This window comes from Nicotiana tabacum, chromosome 11 (genome assembly GCF_000715075.1).
Source record: "Nicotiana tabacum cultivar K326 chromosome 11, ASM71507v2, whole genome shotgun sequence".
Classification (NCBI taxonomy): domain Eukaryota; kingdom Viridiplantae; phylum Streptophyta; class Magnoliopsida; order Solanales; family Solanaceae; genus Nicotiana; species Nicotiana tabacum.
This window is the reverse complement of record NC_134090.1, coordinates 156,556,535-156,577,345: the sequence shown is the minus strand read 5'-3', so window position 1 is coordinate 156,577,345 and position 20,811 is coordinate 156,556,535. Positions and strand designations below refer to the sequence as shown.

The following is a 20,811-nucleotide window of genomic DNA, read 5'->3' as shown; positions in this document are numbered from 1 at the left end:
TAGGGAATGGAGGCCCTATGTCTAAAAATCTTAACTTAGGGACTGGAGCCCTAATATTGATAAAGGCGACTAGGGAATGGAGGCCCTATGTCTAAAAAGGTTCAACTCAGGGATTGGAGACCTAATGTTGGTAAAAGGCGACTAGGGAATGGAGGCCCTATGTCTAAAAATCTCAACTTAGGGACTGGAGCCCTAATATTAGTAAAGGCGACTAGGGAATGGAGGCCCTATGTCTAAAAGGTTCAACTCAGGGATTGGAGCCCTAATGTTGGTAAAAGGTGACTAGAGAATGGAGGCCCTATGTCTAAAATCTCAACTCAGGGATTGGAGCCCTAATATTGGCAAAAAGGTAAAAGATTGATTTTGGGGCTTCTAAACTACCCTTTTTTTTATTTTCTTCTTATCTATTTTCTTTCAATTCATTTTTTAGTAAAAAAAATGCAGGAAAGAATTTGGAAGAGACTTCCCTTTGGGTTGATTATTGTTGCTAATCTATTTCTAGCGCTTGCACATTTCTTTTTCCATTTTGGTTACACCTGCTTCTTGCACTGTTGCTTTGGATTGCACCTGTTTCAATTTTCAAACAAAGAACAATTGTTAGTTTGAAACGGTGGTCGATTTTGTGGCCTTCATTGTTTTTGATCACTCGATCTCGGCCCAACTCTTTTGGCGAGAAACTCTGCCGCTTGCTAGCTTTTATTAAAGATTGTCTCTCTCCTAAAATCGAGGAACTTAACTTTTCAAAATTTATCATGACGGCTCAACCGTATAAGGATTTAACCCTTTCATTTTAATCTACTTCTAGGGGCTTTTGACTTTGAATTTCTTTTCATTTTCAATAACTCTGATTTCAGAGCATCGGCTATCATGGCTAGTTGGGATCGACTTGATGCATCCACTGAGGCTGGGTACTTTTCTTTGGACTTGGCTTTATTAAACAAAACCCTGTAAAACCAATCTTGCCACCTTTTCTTTGTATTAGTTTTGGAACAGAGTTAGACCGAAAGGGATTCAAGGAAAAGTAGATAAAGGACAAGAAAAAAAAATGAATTTAAGGAGAAGCGTCCCTTTGGGGGAAAGAAAGACTTATCTGAGGTGCATGCAGACTTCAATAGACATGACATGCTTCTTGGACTGGATACCCGATATGCACAACTATCCAACTTATTGTGAACCAACATCTCCAAATCGAGAAACCTGGCCAGGACTCTTTCAGTGGCGGGGTGTCTTTTTTTCGATCGAAGGCGCCCTTTGCGGGTTTTCGCCAACCGATCTCTCTCATTTCTCTTCTCACCGTTGCCTGATAGCACTCTTTACGAGTTTTCACTAAATAGGCTCTCTCATTTTCAATTTTTCTGCTCATCATCGCCTTATGGTGCCCGTGTGGGTTTTCACCAATAAGACTCTCTCATTTTATTTCTCTCATTTTTCTTGCATCGGATCCAAGTAGCTGTATCCTCTGATCCTTGAACATTCTCACTGATTGATCGGAAGGACTTGAAAGGATTTGGGTAAAAATGATTTGGATCGAATTACAACTTTGGAACCATTCAAGCGGGATTACCGCAGGACCATTGCAACATCTTCCCCAGTTTCATTTTTTAGAGAATTTAGATTTTTATTTTGGTGTGACTGAACCCCAAAGAGAGGCTTCCTACGTATCCTTTCGGAATCAAGTCGAACGTAGTTCAGGAAAACATTGTTTTTGATTTTTTCTTTTGTTTTTCTGTTTTGTTTTGTTTTCTCTTTTCTTTTTTTTTCTTTTTTTTTTTCAGGTTCCAAAGAGGGTAATGAAAGAAAGGTAAACGGCTCAAAGGGTTAGCAAAGGATTGGAGTGTTTGGGGTAGCGAGAATGAAAGCCTTCGTCATCCCAATCGGTTAATGTTATTGCTGCAGAATGATTAGACATAGTACCTTTTGAGCGCATCTGCATTTACAACTGTTTCAGGATCATTTCCTTCGATATCGCCCAGATACAATGCTCCTCTCGGCAATATCTTTCTGATGACGTATGGGCCCTTCCAATTAGGAGCGAATTTTCCTTTTGCTTCCTGGTGATGAGCAAGAATACGCCTTAAAACGAGTTGCCCCACTTCAAAATTTCTAGGTCGCACTTTCTTGTTATAGGCACGAGCCATTCTTTGCTGGTACAACTGCTCGTGGTAGACCGCAGCCATTCGCTTTTCATCGATCAAGGTTAATTGTTCTAGACGGGTTTTAACCCACTCACTGTCTTCAATTTCGGCTTCCACAATGATTCGGAGAGAGGGGATTTCGACCTCGGCAGGTATTACGACTTTCGTGCCATAAACCAAAAGATACGGGGTGGCTCCAATTGATATGCGCACAGTAGTGCAATATCCCAACAATGCAAACGACAACTTTTCATGCCACTGCCTGGAACTTTGGATCATTTTTCTCAAAATCTTTTTGATGTTTTTGTTTGCTGCTTCAACGGCACCATTGCCTTTAGGCCGATAAGGAGTAGAGTTTCGATGCATTATCTTGAATTGCTCACATATCTCCCCCATCAAATGACTATTCAAGTTTGCAGCATTGTCTGTGATAATAGTTGCAGGAATGCCAAAACGGCAGATAAGATTGGAGTGCACGAAATCTACCACAACTTTCTTGGTGACAGACTTGAGAGTGATTGCTTCGACCCATTTTGTAAAGTAGTCAATGGCAACTAGTATGAATCTGTGTTCATTTGAGGCTTTCGGCTCGATTGGCCCAATGACGTCCATGCCCCAGGCAACAAATGGCCAAGGTACAGACATGGGATGCAGTACTGTGGGAGGTGCATGAATCAAATCACTGTGCACCTGACACTGATGACACTTCCGAACGAAACTAAAATAGTCCTTTTCTATGGTCATCCAGTAATAACCCGCTCGAAAGATTTTCTTTGCTAAAACATACTCGTTCATGTGGGGCCCGAATACTCCCGCATGTACCTCATGCATGATAATTCCAGCCTCTTCTGCGTCAACACATCTTAACAAATTGAGGTCCGGAGTTCTCTTGTACAAGACATTCCCACTCAAAAAGAAACCACTAGCGTGTCGTCTAATGGTTCTCTTTTGGTCTCCACTGGCTTACTCGGGGTATTCTCGAGTTTTCAGAAACTTTTGGATGTCATGGTACCATGGTTGGGTATTTGGTGCTGCTTCAATTGTATTACAATAACCATGCCTTTCCCGAATTTGAATTTCCAAGGGATCTATGTGAGCATTGCCGGGATATGGCAGCATTGAGGCCAAAGTAGCAAGTGCGTCGGCTAATTCGTTGTGACAACGAGGAATGTACCTGAACTCTATTGACTTGAATCGCTTGTCGAGGTCTTCCACATGCTTCTTGTAAGGGATAAGCTTAACATCTCGGGTTTCCCATTCTCCTTGGGCTTGCCGGATAATCAGGTCTGAGTCTCCCATGATCAACAACTCTTCGACATTTTGGTCGATTGCTATGTTTAGACCCATAACGCAGGCTTCATACTCGGCGATGTTGTTTGTATAGAAGAAACGAAGCCGAGCTGTGGCTGGATAGTGCTGACCAGTGGGTGAGATCAAAATTGCCCCAATTCCAACACCTTTTGCATTTACCGCCCCATCAAAGAACATTTTCCAAGCACGAGCGTCTTCAGATATTGCCTCAACTGAATTTACTTTTTCATCTGGGAAGTAAGTTCTCAAAGGTTGGTACTCATCATCAATCGGGTTCTCAGCCAAATGATCCGCTAACTCCTGGGATTTCATTTCCGTTCGAGTGATATAGACTATGTCAAACTCCGTGAGCAAGATCTGCCACTTTGCTAATCTCCCAGTGGGCATTGGTTTTTAAAATATATACTTTAAAGGATCCAACGTGGTTATGAGGTAGGTGGTGTAAGCTTTCAAATATTACCTCTGCTTCTGAGCGACCCATGTCAAAGCACAGCAAGTTCTTTCCAATAAAGTGTACTTGGCTTCGTAACTAGTAAACTTCTTGCTCAGATAGTAAATGGCCTGCTCCTTCTTTCCGGTCACGTCATGTTGCCAGAGGACACAACCAAAAGAATTTTCCAAGACGGTCAGGTACAAGAACAGAGGCCTTCCTGGCTCATGTGGGACCAAGACTGGCGGATTTGACAGATATTCCTTGATTTTATCAAAAGCTTCTTGACATTCAACTGTCCATTTGATTGCCGCATCTTTCTTTAACAACTTAAATATGGGTTCACACATGGAGGTCAACTGAGCGATGAAACGACTGATGTAATTCAATCTTCCCAAAAAACTCATAACATCTTTCTTGGTTCTTGGAGGAGGCAAATCCCGAATAGACTTTATCTTTGTTGGATCTAACTCGATGCCCCTCCGACTGACTATGAATCCCAAGAGTTTGCCGGATGGTACTCCAAATGCACATTTGGCTGGGTTCAGTTTCAAATCATATATGCGCAACCACTCAAAGAATTTTCTCAAGTCCCGAACATGGTCGTCCTGGGTTTTGGATTTGATGATTACATCGTCCACATATACCTCTATCTCTTGGTGCATCATATCATGAAAAATGGCAGTCATGGCCCTCATGTAGGTTTCCCTGGCATTTTTTAGACCAAATGGCATGACTCTATAACAGTAAGTGCCCCAAGGTGTGGTGAAAGCTGTCTTTTCTGCATCTTCTTCATCCATCAACACCTGGTGGTATCCTGCGTAACAATCCACAAAAGACTATATTTCATGTTTGGCGCAGTTATCAACAAGGATGTGGATGTTTGGCAAAGGGAAATTGTCCTTGGGGCTTGCTTTGTGAAGATCTCGGTAGTCAACGCAAACCCGGATTTTCCCATCTTTTTGGCACAGGAACTATATTAGCCAGCCATGTGGTGTATCGGACCACTCGGATCACTCCCGCCTTTAACTGTTTTGTGACTTCTTCTTTAATCTTGTCACTGATATCAACTTTGAACTTCCTCTATTTTTGCTGGATAGGGGAATAATCGGGGTAGGTTGGCAATTTATGGACCACTAGATCGACACTTAATCCTGGCATGTCATCGTATGACCAAGCAAACACATCTTTGAATTCAAACAAAAGTTTGATCAATGAGTCCCTGGTTCTTTCATCTGTATGAATGCTTATCTTGGTTTCTTTGACTTCTTCAGAGCTACCCAAATTAACTGGCTCGGTTTCATTTAAGTTTGGCTTAGGTTTATTCTCAAATTGTTCCAATTCTCGATTTATTTCCTTAAAAGCCTCTTCTTCATCATATTCCGATTCTTGGTTCATTATTTCGCAGTTAGACAGCGTGTTTGGATCTGGGCATGAAGTCCGCAAGCATGTCATGTTATTTAAAGCCGCATTATTAGGACTGAAAGAAGAAATAAGAAAAAAAATAACAAAAATCAGAAAGAATGAAGAGAGATAAACGATGAAATATTAATTTCATTTCATTGAATTTTGAAGATAACAGGGTTCACATTAGTATTTAAAGACAGGAAACTAAAGAAAAACATCCGAGTTACACCCCGAAATAACTCGTGATGCAGAAAAAGTGGCAGGACAAGTACTCCCGCCTGATTGGGAATGGCGTAGCCTTCCAATTCTGCAGCTTGGCATTGGGTCCCATATACAACACCTCAGTGGTGCTTGAGCCCTCCCCTGGCTGGACCATGTGGGTTTCATATAGTATCTTTCTTATTGCCCCACAGATCTCTTCAATCTCTTCGGCAGTAAAGGCCTCATCTTCTTCTTTCTTCTAGTATTTTGGCTTGACAAATGTTCTGTAAAGATGCGGAACCGGCTGAGGCAAAACCCAGCCATCATTCTTTTTATCATTTGCCCATCTTATATCAGCTGGAGTGGGTCGGAAGCCTACCCCAAAGGACTTTTCAACGGTGGGCAGGGTGATAAGTTCAACTATCCCTTGCAATGATTTCCCAAGTCCCTTCCCCAGTTTGAAACCATGTCGGATCATTTCTTTGGCCACTATGATTGATGCATTAGAAAGGAAAGGTTGGGGGGCAAGGTTTTCCTTCTTTGTACTAATCTGCAACCACAATTTCAAAAGCCTGATAAACTATGTGCTCACTCCCCTCTCTTGCTTCAAGACATGGGACTGATGGGTCCCGATAAATTGATTGATCATCTTCTCCGTGGACCATGATCTCTTGGTCCTTATGCTAGAACTTCACCATCTGATGAAGAGTGGAGGGTACAGCCCCCGCTGCATGAATCCATGGCCTTCCCAAAAGAAAGTTGTAGGATGTGTCCATGTCTAGAACCTGGAAGGTTACTTCAAAGTCTACTGGGCCGATGGTCAGAATTAGATCGATCTCTCCAATTGTGTCCCTTTTGATGCCATCGAAGGCACGCATACAGACATTGTTGGGTCGGATTATTTAGGTCCCAATTTCCATGCGCTGTAAAGTTGAAAGTGGGCAAATGTCTACTCTAGAGCCTCCGTCCAGCATTGCCCTTTTCACGTAGTGCCCTTTGCATTTGACTGTCAGGTGCAGGGCTTTGTTATGTGCGGCCCCTTCTGAGGGTAAATCATTTTTGCTGAAAGTGATCTGGTTGATTGCGAAAAATCTCTCTGCCATTCTCTCCAACTGCTCTACAGAAGTGTCAACAGGCACATATGTTTCGTTAAGGGTCTTGATCAATACCTTCCGATGTTCGGCGGAGTTCATCAACAAAGCCAACAAGGAGACTTGTTCGGGAAATTTTCGAAGCTGGTCAATCACCTCATAATCTGCCATTTTCATGTTTTGAAAGAAAGCCTCCACTTCTTCGGCACTCACGGGCTTTTTAAGTGGGAAGAGATTGCGTTGTTCACCTCTTCTAAATTGGAATACTTTTCAACAGGGTTATTTTCTTGAACTTCTGCTGGGATTTCTTTGCCTTTATAGGTCACCACTATTTTATTGTATTTCCAGGGCACAGCAGTAGGATCTTTCATGGGCTTCTGTGGCGCGTGTCCAATAACCACGGGCTCATTCAGCCTCGATGGCCTAATTGGCCCCCGCATCACATAAGCCCCCTTGGGCACATACATCTGGGTTGTTTTGTTCAGCTTGAATCTCCTGGGAGGACTCAATGTCATCTGCTTTTCTTTACGGCCTTGAGGTACGTAGAGAACAACATCTTTGGGAGGCGTTGCCCCGGTCTCAACTTCAATTTTCTTCTCTGACTTTGGAGGGGTGGTTTCTTTCTTTTTCTCCCCTTTATCTTGCTTTGGGGCAGCTTTTGGTTTCTTTTCTTCGTCAGCAATGGCAATGATGGCCTTCAATGCTGGGTCAAATTCCTTATCCTTACAAATTATTCCAATTACCGGCACGTTGTTGTGGGCTGGCAGTGGGTTGTTGGTCACATTGGGAACATCTTCATCCCTTAGCACTATCTTTCTTTGTTCTATCAAGTTCTCCACAACTCTCTTTAGAGTCCAGCAATCATCCGTGTCATGCCCTTCTGCCCCCGAGTGATAAGCGCATCGGGTACCGGCTCTGTAAGCGAGTGATGTTGGGTTTTGTCTGGTTTGAGGAACAGGCTGTAACAGACCCATTTGAACAAGATTTGGTAATAGGCTGGAGTAGGTTTCGCCAATTGGTGTGAAATTTGGCCTCTTGGGTGGTTCATGAGGGTGGAAATTATTTTGTGGAGGACGGGGTTGTAGTGGGTTTGGTAAGGAGGTTGGTTTCTAGGAAATGGAGCATGATTTCTGTTGGCTTGTTGCTGTGGCCGGACATAAGGCTGAACATTCATGACCGAGTATGGCTGAGGAGTATAGGTCAAATCTTGGTGAGGGTAATAGTGTTGCGGGGTCCTTTCTGAGAAAAGGGATCGGGGGGTACAATTTCTCCTTGCATCCGACACTGCCATGAATGTTTCTTCTCTTTTCTTTCCCTTTGCTATTCCCCTAGACCCACCCTGAATGGCTTGGTAGGTAGCTCTGATAGCGGATTGGCTTAGAATTCGACCCGTTTTTAGCCAATTTTCAACCATTTTACCAATCTTGATAGCTTCAGCGAACGGTTTACCCATTGCGGACATCATATTCTGGAAGTAGTCAGATTCCTAAGGTTGAAGGAAAACTGTGACCATTTCAACCTCATCCATCAGAGGCTTTACCCTAGATGCATGCTCATGCCATTTAACTGCATACTCTCGGAAGCTTTCTGAGGATTTCTTTTTCAAGTTTGTCAATGAGTTCCTATCTGGAGCAATATCAATGTTGTACTGGAACTGCCTAACGAAATCTCTAGCAAGATCATCCCAGATGTACCAGCGCGATATATCCTGGTCCATGTACCACTCATATGCGATGCCAACCAGACTTTCTCCGAAATAGGCCATGAGTAGTTCTTCCTTTCCACCGGCTCCTCGCAGCTGATTGCAATATCTCTTGAGATGAGTAATAGGATCATCATGCCCATCGTACTTCTCAAATTTTGGGGTTTTGAATCCCAATGGTAGGTGCACATGAGGGAACATGCATAAGTCGGCATAGGATACACTTTTCTGTCCACTCAAGCCTTGCATGCTTTTGAGACTCTGTTCCATACTCCTCATCTTCCTCACAATCTCTTCTTGCTCAGGAGTTTTGGTGGTCTTTTCTTGCCCCGCAGTGAACTCAAATTGGGGCGGTTGAGGGTAAGTATATGTAGGAAACTGAGGAGGTTCCACTGGGAAGGATGGTGCTTGAAATGTGAAGGAAGATGAATCAAAGTTAGGTCTGGGTAAAGCAGGTTGTGCCGTAGCTGAACAAGGTGGCGCGGTGAATATGTTTGAAGCCACACTTGAAGCTAACACCTGGGGGCGAGACTCAGAAGGTGTTCCAGCAAAGTGGGCTGAAATGGTAGGATATCCCAGTGGGGTATTTGGATAGCTTATGGGGATGTTGGAGGTCCCACTTGCCCTGGGAAAAAGCTCAGTGTATCCAGGGATCGCACTTGGCGGTTCTTTTCCATTGGCCCAAGCGTCCCACATTTCCATCATGCGGAGACGCAGGATTCTATTTTCCTCAACCGTTGCTGACTCAGAAGGTGGGATGGCCGAGATCGGACTATCCTCTGGAATAGGAACTGTTGGCAAAGGAATTTCCGAAGACATTTCAACGCTTCCTTTTGACCTTGTGAAGTATGAATGTGAAGCCAGACTACCGCAAAACCAACCACCTTACTATAGAACCTCTGGAAAAGTGGACAACAAACCAGTTAGTTTGAAGCAATTAATACATAGGAAAACGCATGTTGGGGTGTGATGCACCTATACAGTTAAATGTGTTTCTACATGTTTCGCAACAGCTGCATGTTTCATCCCGGCTCTGTTTATTTTCCCAATTTCTTTTCTTTTTTTTTCACTTTTGGCTTTTGTACTTCTCCTTTTATTCCCATTTTCCACTCTTTTCTTTCCTCTCTTTCCTCCCCCCCCCCCCTTTTTTCATTTTTCTTTTGGTTTTTCTTTGGCTCTCTTTTTCACATCCCTCTCTTATTTGAAGTTATTTACAAAAAACGTGATCGGATCCGATGAGGATTGCCTACGTATCACGGCGCCGCGTGAATCAGATAATTACGTAGTTCAAGAAAAAACAAGTGCGAAAAATAAAGAAATAATTTTTGGGAATTTTCAAATTTTCATTAATAAAAACTCCTAAACTTTCTATTACAAAAGACTTCAAACTACTCATTTTCATGGAATTTTAAAACTACCAACAGACTAAAATAATTTCCAAAATACAGACTCAATAAGTGAAAAAAGAATCATGAATACATCAATGCTTCGACTCCTAGGGCCCGTAGGACATCATTCGGTCTCACGGGCCTACGTGCAAGATCCCCTTGAAGCCGCTTCAAATCACTCATTATCTGGCGGACAAATGTCATTACAGCAGCGAAGAAAGTGGTCTGAGTCATATCCTCACATGCGTGGCATTTCATGACGATGTAGTCGACAATGGCTCTAACCCTCTCTCGGACAATACCCTTTTCCTGAAGTAAACGCCCGATTTGCTGACTCCGGACTTCCAACACTTGAGTGTCATGATGATTTTGATTCCGCAATTATTGCATATCTTCGTCCATTTGTTCCATCAAAGCATAACAATGTTCCCTATCGGCTTTAAAATTCCTGGCCTGTTTGTCCGCCTCATTTTTAAGGGTGATTAGCTTTCTCTTTAAATTGGCGATTGTCCCCTCATATTTTTTTTTTCATTTGTCGCACAAACTCTGCCCGCCCTTCTGCATTCTCTGCCAATTGTGCTCGTACTTTTGCTAGACTAGCCTCAGATTTTTCTAGGTCATCTTGACACTCAAGTACTTTCCTTCTCAGACCGCTTATAAGCCTTTTATCTGCCCGGCTTCTTTCCGGGTTTCTAGTAGCTATTCTCATTTTATGGATTTGATCTTTGAGAGCTTCGTTCTCCTGAGTTAGCTTCTTCTTTTCCCCTTCATCTGCGGCAGCTTGGATACTGTGGCCAAATTTGAGGTCCCTGATTTGTCCCTCTAATTTACCTATCTTAACCCTATAGTTTTCTTCTTTTGCCAACCAGCCCCACTGCTCCTGCGAGTCGTTAGTGAATTGTTGGACATGAGGTCTCTTAGCAGGTCTCTCGGGCTCTCGAGGAATTTGAAATCTTTTGCCAAACCAAACCATATAATTGGGGTCCACCTCACCTCTAGCTAGATCCCGCACCATAGTCTTGGGTTCGAGAAATCTGCACTCATTCCAAATTTGGCGAACTCTTCCTTCTGGAAATACAGCCTTTGGGCCCAATTCGACAACATGTATACTCAAATCTTCGTCATGGGGGACGGTTTGAAATCTTCCTAGTTGGCACAAAACCCTGTGAGGAGCATATGGCTGAATGCTCCGGATGCCCATTAGGAGAAAGTAGCATACTTTAGCTGACATGTATATGACTTCAGTGGCAGGGAGCCATCCAAACGTCCACTCAATTTTATCCGACGTTAAAGAACTCAAACGGGCAAGCCAAGCTTCAATACCCTCTAGAAATTCAACCCCCGCCACTCGGCTTTCAAATTCTTTGATGCAATCCAAACCAGTCATGTCGTAGTTCATATACCCGGCACAGTGGCAGAGATGTTCCAGTATCCACAGTTGTAGTAGTAAGTTGCAGCCTTGGAAGAATTTTCCCCCTTCTCGACAGATGGTCAAAGCTCGGTAAATCTTAGATAAGATCAGGGGAACTAATGTGCCATTAGCTTTCTTGATTGCGACATCCACCATTCCCACGAGGCCCAATTCTATGTTGCCGTCTTTCCGCGGACATATTACAATACCCAAGAATGCTACTATAAAAACCAAACCCCGTCTTGCCTCCCATTTATCTTTATTTCCGGCATGGGTCAGACCAGTATTCGGTGCTTCGAAACCTTGGGGATTGCCATAGCGTTGGTACAGGAACTGGAAAGTGCAAAACCCTCCAGATAAATTCCCATCTTGAATATCCCGGCTAATACTCAACATATCCAGAAACTTGTGAGGAGTTATTGGTCTCGGTGATACCGGGTACCGACTTCTAAGGTTTCCGCTAAGGCCGGCGTAACCCGCAAGTTCCTCTAGTGTGGGTGTGAGCTCAAAATCAGAAAAGCGAAACACATTGAGAGTCGGATCCCAAAAAGGTATCAGGGCTTCAATCACGTCCAATCTTGGCTTGATGTTAAAAAGTCCGACAAGACCACCAAAAAATTTTATCACAGTTCCTCGACTACCTTTCCCTAGGTCATTCCACCACATGTGGAGCTGCAAGGGGATCTCCTCAAGAGTTGCGAAGGGTTCGTTTTCATTTGTGCTCATCCTGCACATTTATTAGGGTGATTTAATTTAAAAGGTTATGACTCATTTGGACTCAAAAAGGTTATCAATTTCATAAAAATCTTGCTTTACAAATACGGCCTTTCAGCACTTCTGGGAAGAAGATTTTAAGACTGTGTTTGCTAAACGGCCAAAACCCAAAAAAAACGACTACAAAAAATGGTTGTTCTTGCAAAAACGGCCTTCCGGTGTCCTTTTGGGGACATTCAACTATTTTAGACAAGAATGACATCACTTTCTTATTTACAAATTTTTTATTTTTTATTTTTGTTTTCTTGGGCTACTTTTACAAAAATGAAGTTGGACCCTTCTTAATGAAAGAAATGCTTCTAAAAAAATGACATATTTTGGATTTTGAATTTTCTTTCCAATTTTGAAAGAATGAAAATATTTTTTTTATTTGGAAGAAATTAAAAGAATTTTTTTTGTATATATATATATTTATATTTTTTTATTATTTTTTTAAAAAACAACAATTAGGGCAAGTAATGGAAAATATTTTTGGATTTTATTTTTGAAAATTATGAGCCGGAACGGATGAGGTTTGCCTACGTATCTCACACCCGGTGAGAATCAAACCCGCGTAGTTCGCCAGTTTTGACAGAACATGGCAGTTGAAAAATTTGACTCATTTGGAGATTTTGGAATTTTCTAAATACCTACCTCTCACTCCTATATTATTATTATTATTTATTTTATTATTATTTTTTTCCCTTTTTTTTATTTTCTTCCTCTGTTCTAGAAAAGTCGGTCAACATTCAAACCGAAACAAAACAGATGCGCAAATAGTACGTAAGATGCATCAGGTTGATCTTTTTCTTTTAGGTACCTGTCCTAGATAGACCCAACCCCTGTGTTGAGTCTCCAAGGTCAAATGCACATGATGCAAACAAACGTTCCTACTAGGGATCCAGCATGAGGCTTTGTTATACTAGGTTTAAAAACCTGGGTTTATTGTTCTAGACCTGGCTTACCCGAGCGGACAGCTCGAGCCGGGGGGGGGGGCAGCGTACCGGGAATACAGAAGCTTCACCGGCTTTGCAACTTGTTCGAATCTCGTTCTAAAATTGGGATAAGACTCTAACAGAAAATAAGTCACACGAAGTGCACACTTCCCAGATGATTTAGAAGACTCAGAGAGAGGAGGGTTTCGTAGCAATTTATATACAGTCCAAACAATATCAAAGCGGTAAAAGCAGCATTTAGCACATTAGGCTCAACATGTAAAAATCAGATAAAACAAGCCAACTATAACAGTTATTCTAAGCTCGAATTCTTGAACACTGAACCGAAGTTCTGGGTTACGGTCCCCAGCAGAATCGCCAGAGCTGTCACACCTCCTTTTTGCGCACCTACCCCGAAGGATAATGCACAAAGGAGTTTTTCCAATTTAAGTGACATTATTCGAAATGAGATTATTTATTTATTTCAGAGTCGCCACTTGGGAAAGGTTTGGCTTTTGGTGTCCCAAGTCACCGGTTTATCTTGAATCCCAAATCGAGAAAATTTTCGACTTTCCAAATGAAGTCTGCGAACCAGAAATTCTAAGTAAGGAATTCTGTTGATCCAAGGGAAGGTGTTAGGCACCCACGGATCCGTGGTTCTAGCACGGTCGCTTAAATTGTTATAATGGCTAAATATCTGATTTTAAATACATGTTATAACTTGTGTGCTTTTATTAAGTTTAAAACCGCTTTTATTATTATTATTATTATTTTTTATAGAATTGCAACGTCGTGAAAATGCATCTCGAACCACGTCGCAATCAATGCACCCGTGGTTGTTAATACATTCCGACTCCGTTGAGATTTGGATTTGGGTCACATAAATGCGCACCCGAATTTAAGAATGTAATTTAATTAAAATCACGCCTAAAGAGTCTAACGCGTTATTATCTTTGGGGAAAGCTGTGAAGTTCTCTAGACGGCTCATCCCGTATTCTAAGTATTTTTAATATATACATTTATGAGAGCCCCGCAGTTTGTGCATTCTTTTTTGGCGAGGCTCGTCTCATTTTATTTTTAAAAGGGCAAGCCTAAAAGCAACTATGATTTTTTTTATTATTATTATTTTTTGTCTCTAAAAAAAGAAAATATCCTAATTAAAATTTTCAGGTCTAACACGGGCCAAGCAATAGTTTTAAAATAAACATGCCATTGGGCTCAAAAGTAAGCCCGAAGAATATGAATTGAAACAACGGTCCATTAACGAAGACTGTTCGAGCGCAGGCCTTAAAATTTGCCCAAACGAGAAAGGTATTTAATAGGCCCACTTCAAGACTTTTAATTAGCTACTGATCCTTAATTCTTACCAAACAGATTTCAAATTAAAAAAAATGACGGCATGCTCAGTTATTTCACGCTATTGCAATATGCACTTGATAGTTGAACGCATGGAATAATGATGTGTATCTATTTATTCCTACTGGAGATTGATTACTCAGCACAGGCTAACTAGTTTGATACTAGCTCGAACTAAACTTACTAGTCTAATACTTAACTTGGGCTTGACGTATGATAACATAATCAATTACTTCACGCTGTTCTAACTGCCTGCTAATTTATTACTAACCATACAATCGTTTAATGACTAACTACAAAAGAGGATCTAATACTTAAACAATCCAATAATTCACATGATCTAGCTAACTCGAAATCCATTTTTTCAGTCCAAATACAATCTCATACAGTTCATTCGAATACACCCAGGAGCCTACTAAAATCATGCATTACACTATCAATGTGAACTAAACCAAACTAATTGTTAACTTAATCCAAAATCAGCCAAAAACAACCAAAATCAGTCTAGTAGTTAAATATAGTTCTTGACAACATAAGTAATCTAATTGGAGTATTAAAACTACAACAATTCTTAATAGGTTCAGATTAACAAAGTTTCTTGTCATTGACTTTCTGGATCATTTATACACTTGAACCAAGATTCCACATTCAACTGGAGACAAGAGTGTACCTGGATTCGAGATTACAATGAAGAAAAAGAGTCAGTCGAGGCAAGCAAGATTAACAGCAGCAATTTGAACTCAACAGCCCCAAATTACGTCAAGCTTGAACCCAGAAACACATATAGAAACCAGGAGTGTTTTGAAAATCGAACAACACTACTCAATAAACCCAAAATCAACTGAACATCAACCAAATGGATCCCAGTTGAAAACCAGCAACAATCTCATACATTGACCCCCAAAAAAAACTGAAAGTGAACTCTTATATGTCTAAGAATAAACCCTTTTTAGTTTGATTCCTGAATTTGATTTCAAAGAACAAACTTCAAACTCAAAACTCTCAACAGACTGATTAAAATCACTAAATATTCTTTGTGTTTTTGACCCTTAAAAAAAGAATTCAGTCTGAACCTTTTTCCTCTTAATTTTCAGTCCAGTCCCAGTCCAGTCCTTCCTCTCCTTCATTTTATAGCCCTCCTCCTCAAAATAAACAGGCTGCCCAGACTTAAAGTATATTTCCTAATCTATCCTTTCCACCTTTTGTTGTCTAGGCATGGGTTTTCTTATTTAAAAAATCTCCTGAAGTTCAAAAAGTAATGCTTATCCTACTGTACAACAGGTTTCACTACCTATTTCCATGTGCATTCTCAGCTTTTAATATTTTAATTCATCCCACATCTGACTTCCCACCTTTAAAGATGTCAACCAGGATGTATTTGCATTAAGAGTCCCTCTTTTGATTAAATTATTCATTAATTTAATGATTCACTACATACTCAACTGACAGTCCACTCACTCTAAACCTCTTTTTAAGTTTTCAAATCCCAAACTAAACTCTGAAATCTATATTAAAACTGCAGCTATAACCAATTCAAACTCCTAAATTCTGGATTGAACTTCAAACCAAAATCACATCAACAAACAAAAAGAGCTTAGCAGAACATTGAAGCTTGAAACTAAAACTGAAATCAAAATTCATTGATGCTTAACAGAAAACCCAATAACAGCATTACCATGAATCAGAACACAAACCTATTGAACCATCCAGGTCAAAATTCCAATCACCAGTGGCACATTATGGGAATGATTAATTCATAATTCCAAATTAAGCTAAATAGAGTGAAGGAAATCCTGCGAATATACTAAACTTAACGAAGATTGATGAATATCAAAGAACAAAGAAGCCACACGTCACATATATGGGACAACCTGAACCAATGCCATATATTTTTTAAACAAAACAACAAAAGAAACCTACTGAAATGGACTATGAAATCAAAGCAAGGATTAAAACTACTATCAAGTTAAACTAACTCACACATAACAAACTAATAAATTGACCAAACAGTTTACAGCATATAAACAATAATTAGAGAAACTGGACCCAATAAACCGTCTGATGAGAAGGAGAGAAGTACTAAACAAACGCCCAGAAACAAATCAAAACAAAGATACAATATAAAACAGACAAACAAAACTATAGAAGGAAACAAAAGGAATTAAGAACTTACTGTTCTTTTCTCGGATTCCAATAGTATGCCCTTTCGAACTTGAGTCCTAGTCAGTATTATACGTCTATTTCGTGAGAAATAGGCCTACAATACTGAATAGAAACCAATCGACCCTGATGCTTACGTCTTGAAACGTTGAAATCCTAGATCCGTCATTCGACGATTTTTACTCATGTTCGAGCCAATTTGGTATGTAATCGCAGAAACTATCAAAATCAAAAAAGAAGTGACAATAGTCAGGGATTAAGGACGAGGAAGTAAAGGGGATTATTGGGTATTAGTTTGGGGTTAAGGGGACAGCTAGGGCTTGGAGGGGAGATCTTTGATTGAAGATTCGAGGAGATCCAACGGGATTCGAGGGAATCTGTTGATGGTTTAGGGATGAGGGAAGCCTAGTGGTGGTGTGGTGTTAATTAGGGGTGGATTGTGGTGGTTTCATGGTCAGCTCGAAACTTCGATTGAAGATTCGAGAAGATGTGGGGTGATTCGAGGCGAATGGTTCATGGATTCGTGTTGTGGATGGGGAGATAGCTCAGGGGTGTCCTTTTGGTGGTCACCGGCGTTGTTGCCGCCAGGTTTATGGTGAGGGGGTGGAAGGGAGGCGCTAGGGTTCTTGGGGTCGTCTGGTTTGTTGAGAGAGACGAAGAGAGGGGGGTAGCTTAAGGGGGTGTAGGGTGCATTTGAAAGTATATATATGTGATGGGTGAGTGAATCCCAGCTGTTAGATCTGATGAGATCAACGGTTTGGATCACTTCACTTATATAAAACAGGGTCGTTTTGGTCTCAGTGGGGGAACTGGGTCGATCCATGGGAAAACGGGTCGGGTTATGGGGTGAGGTCTTGGACCGTTGGATGAGGATGGATGAACGATCGAGATTTGTTGGTCTCGAAACGACGTTGTCTGATGCGTCTTTGAGAGCTGAAGGTTTGGACCGGGTATAGGTCTTGTTTGGGCCTGATTTTGGCCCAAAAATGAAATGGCCCAGTCCAATTTCTTTTCTATATTTTTTGTTCTTTTCCTTTTTAATTCTTAGTTTAATTCCGAATTTACCAAAATCCTAAAATAAATTATAAAACAACAATTATATTACAAAGACATTAATTGATTCTTAACAATAAATTAACACACAACATCAAATATTAATTAAACAAAATCACACCATTAAACAATAAAAATGACAAAATTACCAAAGTAATATTTTTTTTTTGTGATTTTCATTCCAAATATGATTTAATTAACTCCTAATAGCAAAAAATAAAAATCCTATATTCATGTAACATATTTTTTTGTATTTTTAATTAATAAAAATAAACAATCACATACAAAACTATAAATAATTATCCAAAATGCCACGCAAATTCTCAAAAATTGTACACAAAAGAAATTTGTTTTATATTTTTTGATTTCTTTTGGAGTAATTTCTCGTGAAGCAAAAATCACGTGCTCACAACATTGTTAGTGATAATGGTCTTTGGGATACCATAGCGACAAATGATGTTGGAGTGAACGAAATCTACCACTGCTTTCTTGGTGACTACTTTGAAAGTGACGGCCTCCACCCACTTGGTGAAGTAATCAATTGCAACCAAAATGAATCTATTCCCATTTGAATCCTTTGGCTCGATCGGCCCAATGACATCCATTCCCCAAGCAACGAACGACCAAGGAGAGAACATGGGATGCAACTCCGAAGGAGGCGAGAGAATCAGATCACCATGAATCTGGCATTGGTGACACTTGCGAACAAATCTGAAGCAATCTCGCTCCATAGTAAGCCAATAATACCCTGCCCGCAGAATCTTCTTTGCCAAAACATATCCATTCATGTGAGGTCCGCATACCCCTGAATGCACTTCACTCATGATCCGCTCTACTTCTGTAGCACCTATGCATCTCAACAAGTTTAAATCTGGGGTCCTCTTGTACAGAATTTCCCCATTCAGGAAGAAACCATTGGCGAGCCGCCTTATAGTTCTTTTTTGATCTCCTTTGGCATGCTCTGGATATTCTCTTGTTTTCAGGAAACGTTTGATGTCATGATACCATGGTTCACCATCTGGTTCCGTCTCAATTGTATTGCAGTAACCGTGTTGATTCCGAACTTGGATTTCTAGTGGGTCAACATGAGTGTTTCCTGGATAAGGGAGCATCAAGGCTAAAGTGGCCAATGCATCGACTAGCTCGTTGTGAAACCTGGGAATGTACCTGAACTCGATGGATCTGAATCTTTTGCTCAAGTCTTGCACACATTGTCTGTATGGAATACGCTTGATGTCTCAAGTCTCCCATTCACCTTGGACTTGCCGGATAATCAAGTCAGAATCTCCCATAACCAATAGTTCATGTACATCCAGATCGATGGCCATTTTCAAACCCATGATACAAGCTTCGTATTCTGCCGTATTATTGGTACTGAAGAACTGAAGTCAGGCTGTTACAGGGTAATGATGTCCACTAGGTGAGATGAGGATTGCCCCGATCCCAACTCCTTTGATGTTGACAGCCCCATCAAAATACATTTTCCATACAGGGTGATCGTCTGAAACTACTTCCTTTATTGAGTTGACCTCTTCGTCTGGGAAGTATGTGCTAAGTGGCATCATCAATTGGATTCTCTGCCAAATGATCTGCCAAAGCCTGTGCTTTCATCGCGGTGCTAGTGACATAGACGATGTCGAACTCTGTGAGCAGGATTTGCCATTTTGCGAGCCTGCTAGTGGGCATTGGCTTTTGGAAGATGTACTTCAAAGGAACCATTCTGGATATGAGGTAAGTAGTGTAGGCCAAAAGATAATGTCTCAGCTTCTGAGCGACCCAAGTCAAGGCACAACATGTCCTTTCTAAAAGGGTGTACTTAACCTCATAATTGGTGAACTTCTTGCTCAAATAGTAGATTGCCTGTTCCTTTTCCCCTGTTGCATCATGTTGCCCTAGAACACATCCAAAGGAATTATCCATCACTGATAGATATAAAAACAAAGGCCTACCAGGTTCAGGTGGGACCAGTACATAGGGTTTTGACAGATAATCCTTGATCCTGTCAAAGGCTTTTTGGCAATCGTCCGTCCACTTGATAGCGACATCCTTTTTAGCAACTTAAAGATGGGCTCGCATGTGGTTGTGAACTGAGAAATGAACCTACTTATATAGTTTAACCTCCCGAGTAAACTCATGATTTCCTTTTTGTTCTTCGGAGGTGGCAAATCTCGAATGGATTTTATCTTATATGGATCCCGTTCAATGCCTCTTTGGCTGACTATAAAACCGAGGAGTTTCCCAGATGAAACCCTAAATGCACACTTGACTGGATTAATCTTAAGGTCATACCTTCGAAGCCGTTCGAAGAACTTTTTCAAATTGCACATGTGATCAGCCTGTGTCTTTGATTTTATGATGACATCATCGACATATACTTCAATCTCTTTATGCATTATGTCGTGAAAAATGGTGGTCATGGCCCTCATGTAAGTTGCCCCTACATTATTTAAACCGAATGGCATGACCCTATAACAATAAGTACCCCATCGAATGGTAAAAACGGTGTTTTAGAATTTGGTGGTACCCAGCATAGCAATCCACAAATGATTGTATCTCATGCTTTGCGCAATTATCTACAAGAATGTGGATATTTGGCAAAGGAAAATTATCCTTTGGACTTGCTTTGTTCAGGTCCCTATAGTCAACACAGACTCTGGTCTTTCCATCCTTCTTTGGCACAAGCAAAACATTCACCACCCAGGTAGTGTATCGGACAGCTCTGATCACATTGGCATTCAGTTGCTTCATTATTTCCTCTTTGATTTTGTCACTCATATCTGTTTTAAATTTTCGTTGCTTTTGTTGGACTGGTGGAAAATTAGGATACGTAGGAAGCTCATGAACCACTAGATCGACACTTAAACCCGACATATCATCGTAAGACCAAGCAGACACATCTCTGTATTCAAATAAAAGTTGAATCAAGGCATCTCTGGTTTTCTGTTCGGTGTGAATGCTTATCTTCATTTCTCTAATTTATTCAAGACTTCCGATATTAATTGGCTCAGTTTCATTGAGGTTGGGCTTAGTCTTGTTTTCAAATTGTCCCAACTCTCTTTTTATTTCCTCAACAACCTCATCTTCATCATATTCCACATCTTGATGCATTATTTCGTTATTAGACAGCTTTTTAAGATCTGGGCGTGAATTCCTCATGCATGTCATGTTATTAAAGCCGACATTAACAAAACTGAAATGGAAATAAAATGACAAGAATTAGGAAAAGGGAAAGACACAAAACTTAATACAAAACTGAACTGCATTTCATTGAATTCGAAAGGATAGAAGGGTTAACATTAAAATAAAACAATCACACTGAGATGTTTGGATTACAACCCTGAAAGTAACCCAAAAATACAAAAAAGAAGCTGCAAAAGCAAACTACCAAGACTCCTTCCTTGTGGGGAGAGGAGTTGCTTCCCAGTTGGTGAGCATGGTGTCTGGGTCAATTAGTTGCATATCGGCACGACTAGTGCCT

General features: G+C 40.8%; 1 protein-coding gene across 1 annotated transcript; it reads right to left on the bottom strand.

Annotated features, from left to right (window-relative positions):
- Positions 1-3,098: 3,098 nt before the first annotated feature.
- On the bottom strand, positions 3,099-3,758 carry LOC142166081 (uncharacterized). Its single transcript, XM_075224497.1, has 2 exons — positions 3,635-3,758; positions 3,099-3,541 (listed from the first exon to the last, which is right to left on the bottom strand). The coding sequence occupies exons 1-2, from the start codon at positions 3,756-3,758 to the stop codon at positions 3,099-3,101; spliced, it is 567 nt and encodes a 188-aa protein (XP_075080598.1).
- Positions 3,759-20,811: the final 17,053 nt, after the last annotated feature.